Consider the following 18370-nt stretch of genomic DNA (forward strand, 5'->3'; position numbering starts at 1 on the left):
GTAAGTAGGTATTATTAGAAGTAAGTAGAAGTAAGTAAGTAGGTATTATTAGAAGTAAGTAGAAGTAAGTAGGTATTATTAGAAGTAAGTAGAAGTAAGTAAGTAGGTATTATTAGAAGTAAGTAGAAGTAAGTAGAAGTAAGTAGAAGTAAGTAAGTAGGTATTATTAGAAGTAAGTAGAAGTAAGTAGGTATTATTAGAAGTAAGTAGAAGTAAGTAGGTATTATTAGAAGTAAGTAGAAGTAAGTAGAAGTAAGTAAGTAGGTATAATTAGAAGTAAGTAGAAGTAAGTAAGTAGGTATTATTAGAAGTAAGTAGAAGTAAGTAGGTATTATTAGAAGTAAGTAGAAGTAAGTAAGTAGGTATTATTAGAAGTAAGTAGGTATTATTAGAAGTAAGTATATTTAGAAAAGTCAAATAATAGTCATTATACTTTCATTCTTCCCAAACCGCAAAATTTCTTCTGTCTCCGACACATAACCCCCTCCTTGCACTCTCTGATTTTTCGGGGGGGGCCCACACCACCATGCCCCCCCCTTCACTCACACGTCTCACTCACGCCTCTCCCCCGCCCTTGGGGTCCTCCTCTCCCCCACCCTTGGGGACCTCCAACGTTGCTCAGGTGCGGCACTCGGGGAATCGAACCATCAACCTCTACCTCCTGAGGATCGGTCCAACCACCTGCGCCACAGAGTCCTTCGCACTCATCTCTCTTTTTTTTGCGCATTTATCTAAATCACAACGGACCAAAGCTGCACAAACTGAGAGTTGGGCCGCTGCTGGATTCAAAGCAGCGACCTCCATACTTCTGAAGTGGCAGACCAACCTCTGGCGCCACAGAGCCTCTTGCATTTGTCTTTCTTTTTTTTGCGCATTTATACTTCACAACGGACCAAAGCTGCGCAAACTGAAAGATGGGCCGCTGCTGGATTCAAAGCAGCGACCTCCATACTTCTGAAGCGGCAGCCCAACCTCTTGCGCCACAGAGCCTCTTGCATTTCTCTTTCTTTTTTTTGCGCATTTATACTTCACAATGGACCAAAGCTGCGCAAACTGAAAGATGGGCTGCAGAGCCCTTTGCATTTGAACAGTGTTTTTCTACCTACTTACACAGCAGAAGCGACAAAAGAGGAACAAATTGAATGGATGGCATGGCGAGCGAACCGTTGACCTGCACCACCGTATCTTCTGGTTGACTGTCACCTTTACATAACTGTGATCACAGGATGAGTATGTTTTTGTAGCCTAAATCTGTAGCCTGCTCTTTTGTAAGTGCGTGTGCTGCCGTACTTTAAATGGTGACAAGATTTCAACATCATTTGATTATCATATTTTGTTGCTATCTGGAAGAACTTATGTAATCAACCGAGTGTCAAACTTAATGATTTTTTGCCTGAAAGTGCCGTAGGACTGAGGCTGAGAATCACTGCTCTACTGCACTTCCTCCAGCCCTCTATCTTCAGTGGTTACCAAACACACGGCGCCACAGACAAATGTGTGAATTCACAATAAAAACAGACACAAAACCAAAAAGTGCACTTTAATAAAAGCAAAATTACAACATTGAGAAAGTTGAGAAATACAAAAGCTTTGTACTACTCTTTATCAAACGAAGATTCACAAAACTTGACAAAATAATCTCCACAGAATAATTACAGTATAACAAATAATTGTGAAAAGATGTGCCAGTGTTAACAACTCCATAAATATTGTATTCTCTATCTGTATTTCCATAGTTCATTATACAGTGTTAAACAGTCAAACGGTTGCCACGTCGTTCACTTCCTGTGTCGTTAACACAAAAAACCACATATATTTTTATTTTTTATTTTTATATTTTTGAAACTATAGCTCTCCATGCTAGTTTTATGAATGAAGTAAAAACACATTTCTTCTTTCTGATTAATATAGGTGTGCTTAAGGTGGAACTACATAATGAAACACGGTTTCCGCTTTCAGAGGACTGTTTTAAAGGGTGCACCAATAGAGTACACATGATGCTGTAGAGAAGGTTCAACCGGAGAAATGACCGCTAAGACTACCCGCAGTGTTGAACAGTGTGGATCAGTACATTTATGATCAGTTGGGTGTATGTAGCAGTGTGATTAGGAGCAGGTTGTAGACGATCATGGCTCGAGTTGTGAAAACGCTGCGCACTCTTCGAAACCACTGGAAGAAGTCCACGTTTGCGGGGTGCGTCCTGTCTTACGGCGGGCACTGGCTATACGGAAAACACTGGTAAAAACATGGCTCGATTGTTTGGTTAGATATTGGTTTTAACGTCTAGACCCGCAATTCTGTAGAGCGAATGGTGACATGGTAGATACAACTAATTACTAAATTGTTAATTGTATTTTTTTCAGTGACAATGTGCTACGAAGAGAAGCCTGCGTGGAGGCCAGGGTGAGATTTAACTAGATATTATATACCGTCAGTTACTGTACTTTCAAGCTTGACAATTCTACCTGCATGCCATTAATGTGAGATACATAGCTGTCTGTGTTCAAGTGTGTAACACGGTGCCTGACTGGCCAGTCTTAAGACACGATTTCGGACGGTTCCGTTCTTGCCTGCTGATCACGTTGCGTTTCCTCAGGAATTCGGCCGCCAGCTGATTGCACCGCAGGAACAGCTGAAGAAAGCCACGGTCATCCTCAATCCGGCTGCCTGCAGTGGGTGAGAGCGTTTCTCGACACGCCGCAGTTTACCACATTCATTATTTTCATAAGTAATGGATGCGTCAGTCCGAATGGCTGAAGGGAGCCCACTGTCAGCACGTGCAGATGATGCAAAGATCAGCGCAGCTACTGGTCTGGACTGACATTCCTGAACAAGCACTTCTGCTTGAGCTCTGCTATTGGCTCTAGTGGCTTCCTCTTTGTGAGTGATATGACTGTGTGGGGCATCCAGCCCCACCTGCCTGGTCTTAACAAACGCTCACCCTGGAAGGGCTCAGAACTGTTCCTCCTCCTCTTCCTCTCAGGAAAGCCAACAGTCTGTTCGAGAAGAATGCAGCCCCCCTGCTACACCTGGCTGGCATGGACGTGAAAGTTGTGAAGGTAAGGTGTGTGTGTCCTCGTGTGTGTCAGTGTGCGCATGCGTGTGTGCACGCGCGTGCACCGCTGATATAAAACGTGTGTGCTTACACCCCTGCAGACGGACTACGAGGGTCAGGCTAAGAAGCTGATGGAGCTGATGGAGCAGACTGATATGCTGATTGTGGCCGGGGGCGATGGAACTCTGCAAGAGGTGTCATGGCAGCACGTTCACGTTTCCTGTCACCTGTGCACCAGTGCACTAACGTGTCTTATTTACAAACAGCTTCCAAACAATTTGCAATGTAATTCAGAGTATTCAAATAAATATACTCCAAAGGAAGTATATGTGTTTTATATTTTAATATGGACCCTTATAAGTAAAAACATTTTAAAGTACTGAAACGTATCACTTCCAAAGTAAATGTATGCTGAAATGCAAATGTTATGCAAAAAAAAAAAAAATATATATAATTATATTCAGGGACTTCCAGAATGATTTATAATGAGTATTTAAATGTTATAATGACCATATTCTTGGATGTAGGACTGACCTCATGGACCTGGCTTGTAACTCACATTTACCAGGCTGAAGATCCTCCACAAGGGAAAGCTTTTAGCCCTGAAGTAGCTGAACGGTGTCACATCAATGACACCGTGCCCTTGTTTTAAAATAAAAGTTACTTTTCAGAAAGCATGTTTAAATCTGTATATACCCCAAGTTTAGCATTTCCCCACTGACTCTAGATCTGTATTGGTGCTCAGATATGGGTAAGCACACTGACCCTCCCTCTGTTTGTCCCTCTATGCAGGTGGTCACAGGATTGCTGCGTAGAACTGATCAGGTAAGTTAAGACTCCGGAAGACATTTTGGTTATCAGAAATGTTGTCTTTGAAATCTGTGTAGCGCAGCACACTCATTCATTAAAAAGCATGAGCATGTGGGATATTAATACTGGCTTTGTGGGCGTTGCTCAAATGCAGGATTCGTACAGTAGCACTCCCATTGGCTTCATCCCTCTGGGTTCCCAGAATTCCTTGAGCCAGAGTCTGCATTTCCAGACTGAAAATAAAGTTAAGTGAGTATCTTGCGTGTGCCCCACAGAAACCGTTCTGCTCAGATGCCAGAAGTGTCTTGCACCTATGAGCTCACACGGACACACACACACACTTTTCTCATCAATACCTGCCCCCTTCTCACGACACTCAGACTTGTTTTTTGTGGTGTTGTCAGACACATCACCGGAGCGACGCTGGCAATCCTTAAGGGGAAAACGGTGCCGCTGGATGTGCTGCAGGTCAAGGTGAGTCTGAGGGGCGAAGCCACTCCCCATCTCCAGGAAACTTCCGTTTGCCAAAGCCGATGACTCCAGACTTCCCACTGTCCCGAGACACCCTCTCAATGAGTCTGTGTGAGAAGAACAAGTTTGACACTGAACCTAACTAAGATAAGGCCATTACAGCAGTTGCAAGGAATTGTGGGGATGAGCTAAATCCACAGTGGAGGAATGATGCTGTGCTTCTGCGATGTGACAGTTTGATGGAAGAGTTTGTGTTTGGTCTGTGTCTGTGTGTGTGCACAGGGGGAGAAGGAGCAGCCGGTGTTTGCCCTGATAGGACTGCGCTGGGGGGCTTTCAGAGATGTGGCCTCCTCCATCAGCAAGTAAGACCTGAGAATGACCATTCACCAGAGTGTAGTAAGACCTGAGAATGACCATTCACCAGAGTGTAGTAAGACCTGAGAATGACCATTCACCAGAGTGTAGTAAGACCTGAGAATGACCATTCACCAGAGTGTAGTAAGACCTGAGAATGACCGTTCACCAGAGTGTAGTAAGACCTGAGAATGACCGTCTTTTTTCCCCCTTTTCAGATATTGGTATCTGGGCCCGTTGAAGACTATGGCAGCGCACTGGTTCAGCACATTAAAGGTGAGAATGTGCTTGTCTCTCCACAGGACCAGTTCTACATCTCTCTCTCTCTCCCTCTTTTACTCTTTTTTCCTTCCTTGTAATGTATAGGGGTTGATGGTTTTTGTGCCTTGTGTTTTTTGTTGTTGTTGTTGTAATGTTATAATAAAGGTGTGTTAAAACTCAAAAACTCTCTCTCTCACACACAATCTCTCTCTCTCTCTCTCTCTCCCTCACACACACACACACACACTTTCCTTCGTTCTCTCAGAGCTGGCCGCAGACCCACCAGGCGTCTCTGTCCTACCTGGCGCCCACGCCCCGCCCCCCAGAGGAGTCCACGACGAAGCCCCCGCGCCCCTCCCTCATCTACCGCATCGTCCGCCGACTGAAGAACTACTGGAACCCCCCTGTAGAGGGTAACGCCGTGCGTGTGTGTGTGTGTGTGTGTGTGTGTGCGTGCGTGCGTGCGTGCGTGCGTGCGTGTCCGTCCCACTTTCTTTGTGGGCTGCTGCAGAATCTTTAAAGCTGGGCTGACAGCCTGTCTGTCTGTCTGTCTGTCTGTCTGCCTGCCTGTCTGTAGAGCCCCCTAAGGAAGAAGAGCCAGAACACTGGGAGGAGCTACAGATCTCCACAGTGGAGCTGTCAATCAAGACCAACAACAGAAACCCAGTCATGAATGTGAGTACTTGTGTGCATACTGCTAAGAATATTGCAATTGTGTGTGTGTGTGTAATGTTTTGTATTGAATCTGTTTGTGGCCTTCACAGCGCACAGATGACTCCATGCAAGTGTGTGTGGAGCCAGAGACCATGACTGTGGGGGAGTTCATCACAATTGGGTGAGTGTGTGTGCGCGTGTTGGCATGTGTGTGCACTCGGGAGTGAGTGTAGAATGTGCCTGTATGCATTTTGTTATTTCTAAAAGACACGGCTCTTTGTCTGCTGCCTCTGCAGTGGAGAGAAAGCCCGGGATCCAATGCTGTGCAGCAAGAGCGGGCGTAACCTGGAGGCCAGCGCCTGTATGCTCACCCTGCCCCAGGTCAGTAACTGCCCCATAGTCTGCCCCAGGCCAGCCTCTTCGCTGAAAGTGGTGGAGGAGGTGTAACTGGTCAAGATAAACCAAAAATATTTTTGGTTCACACCGAATACATAGTTTCAGTTCACTGTCCTGTTCATCTCAACTCACCTGCAGTACTGCTGTTCCCAATCACTCCACAGGAGGGCGCCGGTTTCTACAACATCGACAGCGAGGAGTACGAGGCCATGCCGGTGGAGGTGAGGCTGTTGCCGCGGAAACTGCGGTTCTTCTGCAGCGAGGAACGCAGGCAGCAGCTGCTCTCGGAGGCGCACTGAGGGACCGACGGGCTGGAGAGAAAAGAAGAGAAGGATGGAGAGATAGAGGGATAGCAGAGACAAATGTTGGCACGATGGGACACTGTGATCATGGGCAGGACTCACTGCTGTGTGCAAGGACCACAAGACCCAACCTCGCTCTGCTCTGTGTCCCCATTCATTGGAGACTCAACTCAGAAACTCTAATAAAGGATTAAACGTCAGTGCTGCAGTGGCAGCCAAGCTCTGTTCTCTCCACAGCTACACGTTGCTTCTCTGCACTGTCCGCGGCTGTCAACGTAAAAGGTTGGAATTGTATGCTGGGTCTGAAGTAACTGAGAAGGTTTTGTCATGTTTAAAAAAAGAAAAGAAATTGTGTTAACCAGATATTAAAATGCATTAGTTCTTTGTGGGGTCTTTGTAATTAATATGAGAGAAAAAATTGCTCTGCGGGTATAATTTGTACCCAAAATAATCAGCGTTTTGAGAAGTATTCTAGAGCACAAACTTGAAAACCAAACAATAGCTTAACATATAACATATTACATAACATACCTATGGACTAGATCAGCGGTGTCCGATATTATCAGAAAAGGGCCGGTTGGGTGCAGGTTTTTGTTTTAACCCAGCCCTACGACACCCGATTGAACTAATTAACTGATGATGGTCTTCAATCAAGACAATAAGTAGAATCAAGTGACTTAGTGCTGGGCTAAAACAAAAACCTATGACCACACAGGCCCTTTCTGGATAAGATCGGACACCCCTGGACTAGACGGTATAAGTTGTTTCTGCTGGCATTTAACATGCAAGACATCACTGTTTATTTCAGTCAGCATTGCAGAATTAACCCAGGAAACTGGTTTAAGGACCAGATAAGTGGTACTTTAGTTTTCTGTTTATGATTCAGAAAATAAAAGAAGCCCTTTACTGGGTTTTTGAATGCTGGTACACACACACACTGGATGACATTTGACAGCGCGTAGTGTAGTTAGTAGTATAATTCTACGTGTGCGCGCATATAATAAATGCCTGTAACATAATCTGTGGAAGAGTGCTGTAAACAAGAGGCTGTTCTCCACTTCTACACTGATGTGAAACATTGTGGGATACATTTTGATTCCAATAAAACAATGAATAAATAGTTTAATTTGGAACAGGACAAAACTCTGTAAATACTTGGCTACACATATGAAGTATGCCAGCAAGCTCTAACAACATACATTTTATAAATACAGCCTAATTTACAGCCAAAATATCTTACAAGCAGTTTATTATTAATTTAGTAGACTGTTAGTCTTGACGTACAATATTTGTCATAAACTCGAGATAGTTATTTTCTAAATTTTACTATAATTGCGGACAAAACGAAATCAAGTTTTTTTTTCTCGCTAAAATGCGCATTGAAATCTGATTGGCTAAAACAGGTGCGTTTCGAAATAGGTTGAACCGGAAGCCCCTGTCATGTGACAAGGAACTGTTGGTCAGCTGATTTTGCGGTTATTTACATTTGCGATTACTTTAAGGAAGTATCTTTAAAAAAGTTGTAGTACTATTACTCAGTTTATGATTTATAGCATATAAATTATTAAATTAACAAAACAATCCTCGCGTTTATTTCCGAATTCATCCATTCGTTCAACGCAGCCTGGTTCTCACGTTGATATCTAACGTTAGCTACACTGGTTTAAAACTCTTCACAGCACAACCATGGCTCTCAGCGATGCAGATGTGCAGAAACAGGTATTTATCATTAAATATTAATCTTATCGTTTTCTGGATTATCAGTAGGTCTCGTTTTATTAGCTCGCTAAATGTGCTTTTTGTACTTGCTCGCAACTTTAGCTGTGTAGGCCTACTGTACATTGCTAACTCATCCACTGAGATTTGAGACAGCTGGTGTGTGAAGCCAACATATGTTTTAGTATAGCACTGGCATGTAAATACGGTTAGCTGTGCGATATCATTCTCCCAAACGACAAAAGATCATGCAAGACAACGTAGTACAAAATATGGTAATTTCTCGTGAAATTTAGTCGTCAGGGGCCAAGAGGGTCTGGATAGTAGCCTCTTTGCCTGAAAATTTATACACTGAATAATAACTCATGTTTAGACACACGGGCTATGGAATCTACAGAAAACGTTACGTATGTAAGTATGGTTGGGAAGCAGGATGCACTCACTTAATTGGGAGGGGTAAAACAGGCTGGTAGATGAACTCCGCAGTCACAATCTCTATGCTTATGATAAAGTGTTCTTCTCGTGTATTAAATAACTGCTTGCATATCTATGTTTGTCGTCAGTCATGAGGCTGTCGTGTGGAGTCAAAATCTGAACGACACGAGCAGGAGACGCGCTATCTGCAACTCTCGTGTCTTCGCTTTTAAACATAAGTGCAAAACACAGGTCCGGTTCGAGCCGTAACTTAAACTCGGCTCGTCATCTCTCTCTCTCTCTCTGTCCCTCCACAGATCAAGCACATGATGGCCTTCATTGAGCAGGAGGCCAGTGAGAAAGCAGAGGAAATTGATGCCAGGGTAACGAGTTCTCTCGCGACAACAGTACACATTTACACACGGAGCTGAGCAGGGATGGCCTCCAGCAAAAGCAGGCACCTTTTGTTCCTCTGGATAAGACTGTACAGTTTACTGGTTACCAGTGGTAAAGCAGACTCAGATGAGTGTAAGCAAGGCGTGTGTGTGTGTGTAATGTGTGGTTGTCTCTTCCTGCAGGCAGAGGAAGAGTTCAACATTGAGAAGGGTCGACTGGTGCAGACTCAGAGGCTGAAGATCATGGAGTACTACGAGAAGAAGGAGAAACAGATCGAGCAGCATAAGAAAATGTGAGGAGCTTTAACTGGGCACCCCTTGAGTGTGGAGATTCATCGGCAATGCCACATGATTATCACTGCAATGCTGCACTAGGGCTCAAGCTGAGGACAGGAGCTCACGAAAATGAAACGGCAGAGAGGCGCTGTTATTGGCCCAGTCCATATTCTTGACGGGTCACTATGGTTCAAAGGACCAATACGGTGCTGCTGATCAGGGTTTAACCTTTTCCTTCCCACAGTCAGATGTCCAACCTGATGAACCAGGCCCGACTGAAGGTCCTGAAGGCTCGTGATGACATGATCTCGGTGGGTGAGAATGTTCACTTGTGTTAACACCATTGCTAATATTGATAATGGACAGATTTAAAAGGGGACAACTGCCCCTTTCTCACTACCCCTTTCAGGACCTGTTGAACGAGGCTCGGCAGAGGCTGGCCGAAATTGCCAGGGACCCCGCCCGTTACCAGGCCCTGATGGACGGCCTCGTCCTGCAGGTACACTACCCGAGCCGCCGACATCGGTGTGGTGGCATCACCATGGAAACCATGTCAGGAAGTGTTGAGTGTGTTTTATGCACCTGATCTTGCCTGTGTATCTTGAGTTCAGGTAACATCAGTTCCCTGGGAATTGTAGTATATGATGCGTCATCTCTCTCTCTCTCTCTCTCTCTCAGGGTTTCTATCAGCTCCTTGAGCCCAAAGTGACGATTCGCTGTCGGGAGCAGGATGTGAACCTGGTGCAGGTGAGAGCTCCGTGGTGTGTCTCAGTGTGACCTTTGACTGTGCCAGAGATGTCTCACCCCCCTCATCTCACTCCGCTGGCTACTGACTGCAGCCCGCATCGGGGGGTCTCTGTGGCAACCCCGGTTGTGTTTTCAGATCGAATCAGACTGGCACTTTGCGGGTGTGAGTGTGAAACCAATGTTTTGACTGTGTGTGTATATGTTTCAGACGGCTGTGCAGAAGAACATTCCCATTTACCAGGCGGCTGTGAAGAACAACATCAGTGTCCAAATCGATCAGAACAACTTCCTGCCTTCGGGCATGTACGAGCACCCTGTTTGTTTGTCTGGAAATTTCTGTTAGAGAAAATGACAAAATAACCCAAACTGTAGAAAGCAAAAACCCACTCCCATTTTGTCAGTCTGTCCACCTACAGTCTGCAGATATTACCTAACGGCACTGTGTGTGTGTGTGTGTGTGTGTGTGTGTTTCAGCTCGGGAGGCATTGAGCTCTATAATGCTGATCGCAGAATTAAGGTGTCCAACACCCTGGAGAGCAGACTGGATCTCATTGCCCAGCAGGTACAGGACAAGGGGGGGCGGAAGGGTCACAAGGGTCACAGATCTCCCTTAAAAACAACAAGGAAGAGTAGTCGGCCCCTGAAATGTCTCTTAATTTAAACAGATTTTCAGAGCCAAAGCTGTACAGGAGTGGTTTTCAGGGTGGGGATCAATTCACATGTACCTGGCCCCTTATGCTGTAGTTTAGACATGTTCCTGTAGGCTCTGACGGCCATTTTCCTAACAGTTCTGCAGACCTGCAGTTTGACCGCATGCATGTGAGCAGAATAAGGCTCTGTGCAGTACGTGGTTCTGAACGGGGTTTTCCTCTGCTCTTTAGATGATGCCTGAAATCCGAGTGGAGCTGTTTGGTGCCAACCCGAATCGCAAGTTCATGGATTAATGGATCCTTCGGTTTTCAAAGGCCAAGGGTTTCACAACCAAAGTACCAAAAGCAACATGCAAAGTTCCTTTAATTACATGGTCAAGATTCAATTTCTGTGTCTCTGTTTTATAACCTAAAATGAAAAAAACCTAGTTTTTTCCCTCTCCATGTTTACTTTTACTTTTTTGTCCAAAGACAAATTAAATGCTGGAAGAACATTCATTTATAGAGTCAAAATCATTCTGCTTCTCATCAGAGCTGTTGTTTGAGCCTCAAAATCCACCAATTCAGGTCCAACTAATAGAGACTGTAGCTGCTTTAATGCTGATAAGACTTGAGGGTCCCATTTGAGTCTCCATTTCAGGGGGTTTCCCTGTTTGAAAGGTCTGTGGCCCCGCCATGAGCTCAGGGAATATTGGAGCCCATAATTACAAATGGACCTGAATATTTTATGTGCCTGAGGTTTTGCATTTACTGCAACGGTTCTATTGATTCAGATTGACTGTGACTTCATGTGTTGAGCTTTGTACACCTGAATGCAAGGCATGTATTAAAATATAGTTTTTTTTAAAAAGCGTGAATTTTTTTTTTCACCATTGTCTCCAGATGTAATGATAATTGTTTCATTGTTGATGCAAATGAGTGTGCAGAAGAGTAACAGTCATGTTTGTCCTGTTTTTTGTTTCTATAATTTTTCACTCACTCATAAATACATACTAATGTTCGATGTAGAGAACAGGCTAGTCAAGCCTATCTCAGTATTCTAGCCCAGTACCACAAGGCAAGGTAATGACACTACCTTTGACTTACCACTAGGTGGTGGAAAATTGCTGAGTAACAGCAGTGCAATGACATCACCTGAGCAGCAGCTGTTCTTGCTGGGGGTTTCGAACATTCCATAACAGCAGAACCGCACCAGTGCTATCCAACGGGGATGTCCTGTAGCTCAAAAAAAAGAAGGGTTTAGACAACTGAATGATTGGGGCTGACAGCCCTCGTGTTTGTGAGGAGCACTACGAGATCTTACGTGCAAACTCAGACCCTTCAACCAATCGGAAAGATAGACAAAGCTGTGACATCACACAGCACAGCCGCCTCTCAGAATTCCTTGATGCTGTTTCTGAATGTACCACACAACATGCCCCCAAACCAGAAAAAATAAATGAATAAATAATAAGCAAATAAAAAGCACACTACAAACAACATTGCAGTCCATGTTTTCACCTGCAAATGATCTAGTTATCAAAATGAATTACATGCTTGAATTAAGAGAGGGCGCGTATTAGGAACACTGAGTTTAAATCCCCCCAACCAATTTTAACACCCTGAACACAAACCCGCAATAACCTGCAATCCTATTTTATTGCACAGACATTAAACGTGTTGTAAAACGTGTCATATTTATAGGACCACAGGACCTAATAGTTCTGTCTCACAAATGACTTTTTATGCTGCCTTTTTATTAGAAATTTGGAAGGTGTGAGCTTTCCCAGAGGCCTTTGTGAACAGCTGCAGTGTATCAAACTGTCAGGTTATTGCTGTGAAATAAAAGTAAGGGTGGTTTTCCATGCCCTGCTAGGGTGCTTCCAGAGAAAGCTTTTAAAAATCTGTGATAAAATGACTGTGGCCTCATGATTGGACCCCACCGGGCTTCAGTGCTTGATGGGAACCGTCCAAAGAACTGAGCTCAAGAGTTTGGTTCCAATCTGCTGTGGACTTTGCCTGACAACTTTCAAACTATGACACCCAGAGTGACATAGCATTTAAAAGCCATTTAAGAGCCATTCCAAGAGCACATCAAGCCTAAGATAAAGGTTTCAGTGGCCATATTAGTTGGCGAAGAACCTGCAGCGCTTCATCCTATAGCAAGACAATAGTTCCAAACATACTGCTAAAGCGTTTTTCAAAGACAATAACTGGAAAATTCTTGACTGGCCAGTTGGATGACATTCACCCAACCTGAATCTAATTTAACATGTGTTTCATATTCTGAAGAGGAAAGTAAAGGCATCTAAACTAGCATCTAAAACAATCAGGAGCTGAAGATGGCTGGAGTACAGGCATGGCAGAGCATCACCAGAGAAGATGCACAGCACCTGGCGAGGTCCAGTGGTCACAGATGTCAAGCAATCACACGAAGGATATGCAACAAAGTACTAAACATGACTGCTGTCATTTACATAACATTACTATGTCCCAAACATTATGGTGCCCTGAAATGTATAAAATGTTCTGTCATTTCTACATGTTGAAACCAAAGTGTGTAAAAAATACCCTTAAATAAAAGCTGAAAATGTGCACTTAAACCATATGTGAATTGTCTGATTACAAATGTAATATTGTGAAGAGCCAAATCTAGGGGATATATATATATATATATGTGTGTGTGTGTGTGTGTGTGTGTGTGCATTTATTATTTGATGTGATATAAAGTGTAAGCGTCCTGCATAAGCAGCACAGAGGGTGCCTCACAGTATTGCCATTGCTCTCCGGTGATTGCGGGACTGTTTTTACAGCGTCCTTCTAAATAAGGAAGCAGCAGGCCGTTAGACACATGACCACCGGCCCAATTTGGCCCCTGCATCTCTCTCTCTCTCTCACATCTCATGATCGCTCAACACCACCCAATGAAGTCTCTCTCTCTCTCTTTCCCTCTGCATCTCTCTCTCTCTCTCGCGCGCGCGGAGTGACAGCAGTCGCCTGAACCTCCGACAGAGTTGGCATTGCAGTTCAGCTCTTCTTCCGCTCCTGCTGGCTTGCAACTTTTCTCCCTCATACCGTCTCCTACTTTTTTTTTTTTTTTTTTTGACGGGGCAGCAGGCGGCGAAGTCAAGAGTGATGTCACAGATCGATGCGCGTGCCTGGCAAGGTGAAACTGGATTTTGGTGAGTGGTACCCTCCACGACCGGCGTTGCCCTTCCAGAGGCGTGGGAGCTGCGAAACATGGTAATCACCACTACTACCGCCTCAAGCTCTGCCGCTCTCTCTCCGTCCTCTGCTCCACTGTTCTCGGGCTGTCGTTCCATGCCCGAAACCCTGATCTGCCTTCCAAAAATACGCCTCTGCCACCATGCTGAAGGAAGAAAAACAAGAAGAGTGGTATTTTTAGGGCCATTAATTTTGACCACGTACCCCGAAGGTAAACCGGATGGCCATTGCGCAAAGGCTTGCCATCGGTATGTCCTGCGAGGCCAGCACGCACTGGACGTTGACAGCGATTGTTCTCCTGGGGTTCCTGGTGGGGATTGTGTCATCATATCCGATTCCAAGCAGGACTAATGCAACTTCATTGGATAAAAGATGGGAGACCATGTTCTCCCGAACCATTCTGGGGCGCTCAGGAGAGAAATCGAACCTGAACTGGGAGAGTGACTATTTGTTGGGCATCAAGAGAGTGCGGAAGCTTTACTGCAACGTGGGCATCGGATTTCACCTTCAAGTCCTCCCGGACGGCCGGATAAACGGTGTACACAATGACAACCAGTACAGTGAGTTTCGCCCAGAAACGTAACGCAATAGACGACGAATATTATGAGCACTAGCGAGTAATTATGACTCCATGCGCCGCATATCCTTGTTATATTTTGCATGATATTTAATCGGCCGCATAGGCAGCATCAGATGTCTCTTAAAGCAAAGACAAATCTATTAAAAAACCTCGTATCCATCAGTGCTAAATATCTTCCCAGGCTCAAACATGACATGAATGCGTGGCCGAATTTAGACGCTAACTTATTTTTACACCGGCTCCTTCTGCGGCACAGAAATGGCTAGTCAGGCACGTCAGAAACTGCATTTATGAGAGATTCCGGTGAATAAAAAAGAACAAAAATCACCCATCGTTTGAAATCTAACAAAGGCCATATATATTCATAATACCAATATGCAAGGTTACACCCTCTCATGTATAGCCTAGTGCATGCTATTGTTTCCCCGAGTGCAATCGCTGTATTGTGCCGAATTCATTGATTTTTTTCCCCTTCTTCAAGTGTATAACTGATGTTTTATCTAACTAGGTCTAATAGAAATCTCCACGGTAGAACGGGGAGTGGTTAGCTTGTATGGGGTGAAAAGTGGCCTGTTTGTCGCAATGAATAGCAGAGGACGGTTGTACGGAACGGTAGGTGTGCAGATTTTATTCTCTCTTATTGTCATGCGGTTTTAGAGGAAGGAGCTGTAACGCCGTCTAATAATTAATGAAGCTTTTGTGCCTTTGTTTGGAATGCAGCCATTAGCCTCTGTGTTTGAGAGTGCATGAGAGCGCACAGAGTGAATAACGTGATGACAAATCAATTCAGCTGCCCCTTCCGACGTTTAGGCCGGTTATCATCATAATTATAATAACCGATTCAGACCGTGTTCTGGTTTGTGCCGTCTTCGTTCATGTGTATTACTAATTTGTGGTTTCTTTTATAAAGCAAAACAATGCAATGTCCACGTTTGACATGCATATGAAAACCACTGGCGACAAATACTTAATACATATGCATTATTAATCGCAAAGCTGTATAGTAGGCTATTGATGATAATTGGTGGTAACAGTGGCTCATATCGTGATGTGTAGTCGAATTACAAGTGCTTTTATTTATAATGACGTAATTTGTCGTTGAAAAAAATGAGAACGTTTAAATAGATTCGATTAATTCGTGCATTAGGTTGAACAGTGCACTTGTATTATATTCACAGCATTTCAGGGGAATTATTTTATTATTTTTTTTTTGCATTTCAGGAGAAATGTAGGCCTACGTTTAGTGTCCTCACGTAATTCAGACACGTCTCTGCTCTGCTCCAAATGATGACATGAGATCCAAATATATTTGTTTTAATTGCTAATTGATTCGATTTTGTTTCTTGAATAAGGACGGCCTATCTGTCTACGTGGTCTGACACATTATCAGTGAAATCTAAATAGAAGCTTTCCTGTAAGAATTTAAAATCGAAACGCAAACAGGGAAAAGGAGACGATATAATTAATGGCAACTGTTACCCGTACACTTAGAATCTATGGTGACAAATTACAAGACTCTGAGACAATTGCATAGCCAGAGACGTGTAGCCAGTTTAAAGAATGAATATGTTTCAGGGAGAACATCGCACTTTCTGAACTATGGATAAATGAAATCCTCAACCTGACGTTTGCGCAGCCGAATGCCGACCACTACGCAGCTGCAGTTTATCATCTGAAAATGACACGCACCCATTCTGACCCGGGGCAGATCACCAAATCAGAAACACTTTATTCCACAAATACCTCACAGTAAATTGCCAGAGAATGTGATTAGTGTGTAAAAATTAAACAACTCCAATGCTTAAAAAAACAAAACAAAAAAACATTGCTGTGACCGGCTAATTGCGTGAATTGTGTCAATCACAGTGAATTAATGCGTAAGGCTTTCATTTGTAGACACTTTTGCAACAGAAATAGGTTAAACTAGCATTGTGCGAGCTTGGATTTGTCCCATCTCGGTTTTTGGGATGATTGTGCTGTGTAGCCGTGCCGTGGGTGACAGATGTGTGATAAGAACATGCCATTAAACATGGGTTAAATTTCTGTTTTAAACTGGTCACACAAAGTCATAGTATACACACACACACAGGCAGACTGCACTTCATGATAAATGAGGGCTTATCACTGGCTAATTTGGATGACAACCTCTTAACAGGATAAATGCCGTTGCCTGCTCTGCAACATATAGTAGAATTTCCTCTTGCCATTACATTTAATTCGACAAGCCAAGCGCTGTAAGCTTTATGCCCTTGACAGATTTACTGGCAACAGACCACTGGCACTACAGGTGCCACCGTGCTTTAGCCTTGGAGTGTGGGTAAAGGAAGATGGCATTCAAAAAGTTGGCAGTGACACAGGAGGGTTAACCAGTTCCCACTGGGAGGTATGGCCTGTCAGGGGGACCCACTCACGGTCATCACTCAAGCCTACTTTACTACTTCTTGCTTTTCAACTTCAGAGACACATGCCCGGACCCCCTGTACATGTGACATGTACATCCATATGCCTGGGCTCATCTGGTCCCTACAGCTATGTCTGCCTCCATCTCCCAACTGCCAACTGGAACTGACAGCGGTGGACCATGGGAAGGTCACTCCTGGGCCATTACCCAGGTGGCAGTGCGTGGCAGCGCTGCGATGAACAGCCCACAGAAATTATGTATATTGTAAATAATTAACATCACAAATACGTGATTAGAATGTTCTTAGCTGAACATTCTAATGCTGATGTAACAATCACAACTGGTAACTGAAAGCAGTGGAGTTCTAGAACACTGACACTGAATTTTGCAACAAAAAAACTTTGCAAAAAACCTACTCTTCAAAGTGTTAAATATGGCTAGTCTGTATTAAGAGGAAATTCCACTATCTGTTGTATTTATTGATTTGTTGGCGTAGAGAAAACAATATTTGAAAGTTCTCATACTTGGACAGAGGGATGAATGTTAAACCATGTTTAATGTCAGGCATGAAGAATTATAAATTGAAGACAGCAGATGTGTGTGTTTGTGTATATGTGCATTTAGGTGTTCCTGCATGTACGAGCACCCTTGTACACGTGTGCAAGCATGTACATCCCACACGCCTAGCTGTACCTGGCGTGTTCTGAGCTCTCATGGTCTCTGTTATTCTCCGACTGACCAATCCCGCGCAGGATTCACACCCAGTCTGTTCCACCCCCCCCACCCCCACCCCCCACCCCCCCGGCTGTTCCGCAGGCAGTCTTCCGCGACGAGTGCAAGTTCAAGGAGACCCTCCTGCCAAATAACTACAACGCCTACGAGTCTTCCCTATACCACGGCTTCTACTTGGCCCTCAGCAAGCACGGGCGGGCGAAGAGGGGAAACAAGGCCACCACCGCCATGACAGTCACACACTTCCTCCCGCGAATATAGGCAAAGCGCGCAATAAATCATTCATTTGCACATGTGGACATTCTCCCAGGTAATATATATATATATATATATACACATATATATATATATATATGTTCATGCAAACTGTCTGCAAAAAAAGCTCTATAGAGTGATATTTATTCTGTCTTTATCTGTATATTTGGGTAGGCGACTCTTAGACCTGTATCCAAACTGTGCTGCTGCTCTTTAATTTGGGTCCTCCCCCCACTCTCCCCCCTCCCCTCCCCCTGGGTGGTGCTGACTGGCAGAGACTTGGCCCTGTCGCTGGTGTGACTGAGACGCTCTTTAAGGAGTCAAACAGATGATTATTACCTCACAAAGAGCTGTGACCCCCCCACCCCCCACCCCACCCCCACCCACAGGGGAAAGCACAGAGCTCGGCTGTCCTTTCCTATCTTTCTTTGTCTCCTCTCGCCCCCCCCAACCCCCTCAGCTGTAGCGATGAAACTAAAGCACTTTAGATGCACTTCCCCCTCACCCCCACCCCCCCAGGCGGCCATAAGACGGTGCTTTTTACCTTCCCAACTCCCTGATCAAACCCGAAGACTCGTTTCCCTGTCCAAAGCTGTCAAAATTCACATTTCTTTTTGGCCAATTAAAAGAAGATACCACAGTAGGTACTCTTACCTCAGATGTTCAGCCGAAGAAAAAAATATTACAGGGACTGTAA

At 44.4% G+C, this 18370-nt stretch overlaps 3 protein-coding genes and 1 long non-coding RNA gene across 4 annotated transcripts; 3 read left to right on the forward strand and 1 right to left on the reverse strand.

Annotated features, from left to right (window-relative positions):
* Positions 1-1964: 1964 nt before the first annotated feature.
* agk (acylglycerol kinase) lies at positions 1965-6687 on the forward strand. The gene is made up of 15 exons (XM_064319252.1): positions 1965-2238; positions 2364-2403; positions 2597-2676; positions 2984-3059; positions 3157-3249; positions 3848-3880; positions 4020-4114; positions 4270-4339; positions 4619-4698; positions 4909-4966; positions 5217-5364; positions 5529-5626; positions 5716-5786; positions 5902-5986; positions 6166-6687. Exons 1-15 carry the CDS (start codon positions 2129-2131, stop codon positions 6298-6300), a joined length of 1272 nt encoding a protein of 423 aa, XP_064175322.1. The 5' UTR covers positions 1965-2128; the 3' UTR covers positions 6301-6687.
* Positions 3326-5070, reverse strand: LOC135245893 (uncharacterized). Its single transcript, XR_010327437.1, has 2 exons — positions 4876-5070; positions 3326-4739 (listed from the first exon to the last, which is right to left on the reverse strand). It is a non-coding gene; the product is annotated as an uncharacterized LOC135245893 (long non-coding RNA).
* A 1048-nt stretch (positions 6688-7735) lies between the features above and the next one.
* LOC135245891 (V-type proton ATPase subunit E 1-like) lies at positions 7736-11351 on the forward strand. The gene is made up of 9 exons (XM_064319253.1): positions 7736-8022; positions 8751-8816; positions 9012-9121; positions 9349-9415; positions 9514-9603; positions 9783-9851; positions 10060-10154; positions 10326-10413; positions 10733-11351. Exons 1-9 carry the CDS (start codon positions 7990-7992, stop codon positions 10793-10795), a joined length of 681 nt encoding a protein of 226 aa, XP_064175323.1. The 5' UTR covers positions 7736-7989; the 3' UTR covers positions 10796-11351.
* Positions 11352-13162: 1811 nt separating this feature from the next.
* On the forward strand, positions 13163-18029 carry LOC135245892 (fibroblast growth factor 6-like). The gene is made up of 3 exons (XM_064319254.1): positions 13163-14265; positions 14794-14897; positions 17503-18029. Exons 1-3 carry the CDS (start codon positions 13926-13928, stop codon positions 17677-17679), a joined length of 621 nt encoding a protein of 206 aa, XP_064175324.1. The 5' UTR covers positions 13163-13925; the 3' UTR covers positions 17680-18029.
* The last annotated feature ends 341 nt before the right edge of the window (positions 18030-18370 follow it).

Source organism: Anguilla rostrata, chromosome 19, assembly GCF_018555375.3.
Source record: "Anguilla rostrata isolate EN2019 chromosome 19, ASM1855537v3, whole genome shotgun sequence".
NCBI lineage: Eukaryota > Metazoa > Chordata > Actinopteri > Anguilliformes > Anguillidae > Anguilla > Anguilla rostrata.

What these genes read in the sequence shown, in the direction of transcription:
- LOC135245892 (XM_064319254.1), top strand. Translation starts at nt 13,926, where the DNA reads ATGGCCATTGCGCAAAGGCTTGCCATCGGTATGTCCTGCGAGGCCAGC. An exon ending in ACACAATGACAACCAGTACA is followed by an intron (nt 14,266 to 14,793) that starts GTGAGTTTCGCC and finishes TTATCTAACTAG; the next exon opens with GTCTAATAGAAATCTCCACG. An exon ending in GAGGACGGTTGTACGGAACG is followed by an intron (nt 14,898 to 17,502) that starts GTAGGTGTGCAG and finishes GCTGTTCCGCAG; the next exon opens with GCAGTCTTCCGCGACGAGTG.
- agk (XM_064319252.1), top strand. Translation starts at nt 2,129, where the DNA reads ATGGCTCGAGTTGTGAAAACGCTGCGCACTCTTCGAAACCACTGGAAG. An exon ending in CAGACTGAAAATAAAGTTAA is followed by an intron (nt 4,115 to 4,269) that starts GTGAGTATCTTG and finishes TGGTGTTGTCAG; the next exon opens with ACACATCACCGGAGCGACGC. An exon ending in ACTGGTTCAGCACATTAAAG is followed by an intron (nt 4,967 to 5,216) that starts GTGAGAATGTGC and finishes TCGTTCTCTCAG; the next exon opens with AGCTGGCCGCAGACCCACCA.
- LOC135245891 (XM_064319253.1), top strand. Translation starts at nt 7,990, where the DNA reads ATGGCTCTCAGCGATGCAGATGTGCAGAAACAG. An exon ending in CTCGTGATGACATGATCTCG is followed by an intron (nt 9,416 to 9,513) that starts GTGGGTGAGAAT and finishes TACCCCTTTCAG; the next exon opens with GACCTGTTGAACGAGGCTCG. An exon ending in TGGACGGCCTCGTCCTGCAG is followed by an intron (nt 9,604 to 9,782) that starts GTACACTACCCG and finishes TCTCTCTCTCAG; the next exon opens with GGTTTCTATCAGCTCCTTGA.